Source organism: Alligator sinensis, unplaced genomic scaffold (assembly GCF_000455745.1).
Source record: "Alligator sinensis unplaced genomic scaffold, ASM45574v1 scaffold974_2, whole genome shotgun sequence".
NCBI classification, from domain to species: Eukaryota; Metazoa; Chordata; order Crocodylia; family Alligatoridae; genus Alligator; species Alligator sinensis.
This window is the reverse complement of record NW_005842369.1, coordinates 350,840-353,195: the sequence shown is the minus strand read 5'-3', so window position 1 is coordinate 353,195 and position 2,356 is coordinate 350,840. Positions and strand designations below refer to the sequence as shown.

General features: G+C 37.1%; 1 protein-coding gene across 1 annotated transcript in view; it reads right to left on the bottom strand.

Moving 5' to 3' along the window:
* The window catches only part of POLR2K (RNA polymerase II subunit K), a 7,918-nt gene continuing 5,562 nt past the window's right edge, over positions 1–2,356 (bottom strand). The window contains exons 2-3 of the mRNA XM_006029266.2: positions 595–687; positions 1–170 (exon numbers count right to left, since the gene is read on the bottom strand). Coding sequence (XP_006029328.1) covers positions 148–170; positions 595–687 — 116 coding nt within the window. The 3' untranslated portion in view covers positions 1–147. The remainder of the gene's footprint in view (positions 171–594; positions 688–2,356) is intronic.

Sequence of the window (2,356 nt, the reverse complement as noted above, 5' to 3'; positions counted from 1 at the left end):
TCTGATGTTAAAACTTTATTGCAAACAAATAACTTATAACAGCAGGTAACAGGATGGAAAAGTACATGTAGCTGCACACTCTTATACAGCAAAAGTTAGCAGAGATAATTCAGCATTAAGATAAAGCAGCTACATCTTGGGTTCACATCATCGGGCATCAAAAACCACCACTGTTATAAATTTGTGTTAAAGAAAAAGTAGAAAACAGCAGATCACAAGAGTTGCACAGAACACAGTTTCAAACTCATTTTTAGTTATAACCCCAATAGTTTGTATTTATATCTTAAAATTTGGAACATGCATGGCAATCTCATTACCCAGTGTACTTCGTATCTGTCTTTACTGTTACAGATGATAACAGCTGACAGTTTACTGTGGTTTGCATTAACAAAAAGTGATTGACATATCCGGAATGATTCCACTATCAGTGAAAATACTGTAAGTTGCAGAGATGTACAGGTTGTTCTTCATACGCATTTTTCATTTGTAAGCTTTTTTTGTCGCTGCATGGAGTCATAAAAATCAACCCAATTTCTTATTCTAACCTTTATTTTTCTCTACCTACCCAAAGATAAGAGGACTGTAAAAGGATACATCTTTTTGTCCTTTTTTTGTACATTATTCTGTATCCACATTCTCGACATCTGATAGGATCTCTTGCTTTTATTTCATTTTCTGTGTGACATTCTGTGGGGAGACAATATTGTTAGGCCAAAGTTATAAGCAATATTTTGCATTTGTATTTCTTTTTTTAAAAACGCATACCAATTTAAAACATGCATACGACAAAGCAAAGAACAATTTTAGTAATCTAGCAAAATTTCAATTTCAGTTTTTAATTTATTTTTCTTCAGCATATACATTTTTAGTTAATCTATAAAGTTATAATTTATTGTTCTCTTGATTACAGAGCTATCATACTGTACAGTATTCAAACTAAAGTACCTAGAATAACGCTATAAAACATCTCAAAACCATGCAAACTAAATTATCTAGACTATGCTAATAACTGAGTAGCTTTAAGATACTGCAGTTTAAAAAAAATACGTACCACATACTAGTGGTCAAAGCACCCACGTGACAATATGAATAATTTTTCACTCTAAACTTTTGATTTGGAGAAAGATTCTACTTTAATGGAGTATGTTCCTTTCTCCAAATGCAGTTATATTATCTATCCATTACTTTTCCTTAGCTTAAAAAGATTCTTCTAAAGGACAAAATAAAATGGTCTTTTGTTTGCCCCATACAATATGTACAGTATTCCAGGAAAACATTCCTCGAAATAAGTATATGTACCTCCTAATTCAACAGCTATAATCAATGTGAAAGTTAATGCATTTGCACATGGCTCATAACAATCTTTGCTCGTTCATAACAAACAAGCTAAATGCCCACATAGCATTCCCTAAAACTATCATCCACTCTCAGAAAAGCTTTTATTTTTATTTGTTTATTTATATACAGCTTTTACTAAAACAATATATTATTTCATTGTCCTTTTTATTATATCATATAATAAAAGTTATACAATTATGGGTGTTGCTAAAAACATACGTTCCACCAGTTTTACCATGTTTTTTTACCATAAAACAGGTAGAATGGTACAAAAACATAAAAAGAAAAACAGATAAAATGAAATGATATACAGCAGTAAGGTAAAACAGATATTTTAACTGATTTTGACCTTTATTGTTTGGGCACGTATTGCAAATACGCACAGGGCAGAGGTGAGTAATTATTTTGGCTGGAGAGCCACTTTAGGAATTTGGGTGAGCTGTTGCAGACTGAAAGAGGGGGGTGGGGGGTGTAAAATTGATACTAGCCAGCCTGGGGCCTGTCCACCTCTCACCCACTGCCAGGGTTGCCAGATGGAGCAGACAGGCGGGGTCCTGTAGGCAGGGTGTGGTGCACCTGGCTGGGTGGATGGGATGGGGCCATGGGCAGGCAGCGGCATCTGGGAACAGGACAGCTGGGCAGGGGCCAGGATCATGGGGTGGCGATAGTGTGGGGCCAGGGTCCAGGTCAAAGCCCACGGGCTGTATTTTGCCCATCCCTGACACGGGGAATATAACACAGACTTTGAGTCATTAGAAAGAAGCCAAATTGTTTTCTCTTCATCAACATTTCACATTTTCCAGTAATGGAGATATCCATTTTCCACTTATCATCTTTACTTGTGGTGGTCTTCATTCTCCACAGTGATTTAAAACATTTATTTCACTCTCCCTACAAGAATATGTAGGGAGCCTCCTCCCCTAGGAGGAGGCTAGGGAGGAGGCTCTTCTCAGCCAGACTGGCTGACCTGCTCCACCGGGCTTTAAACTAAGCCTGCTGGGGGACGGGGGGACTACCG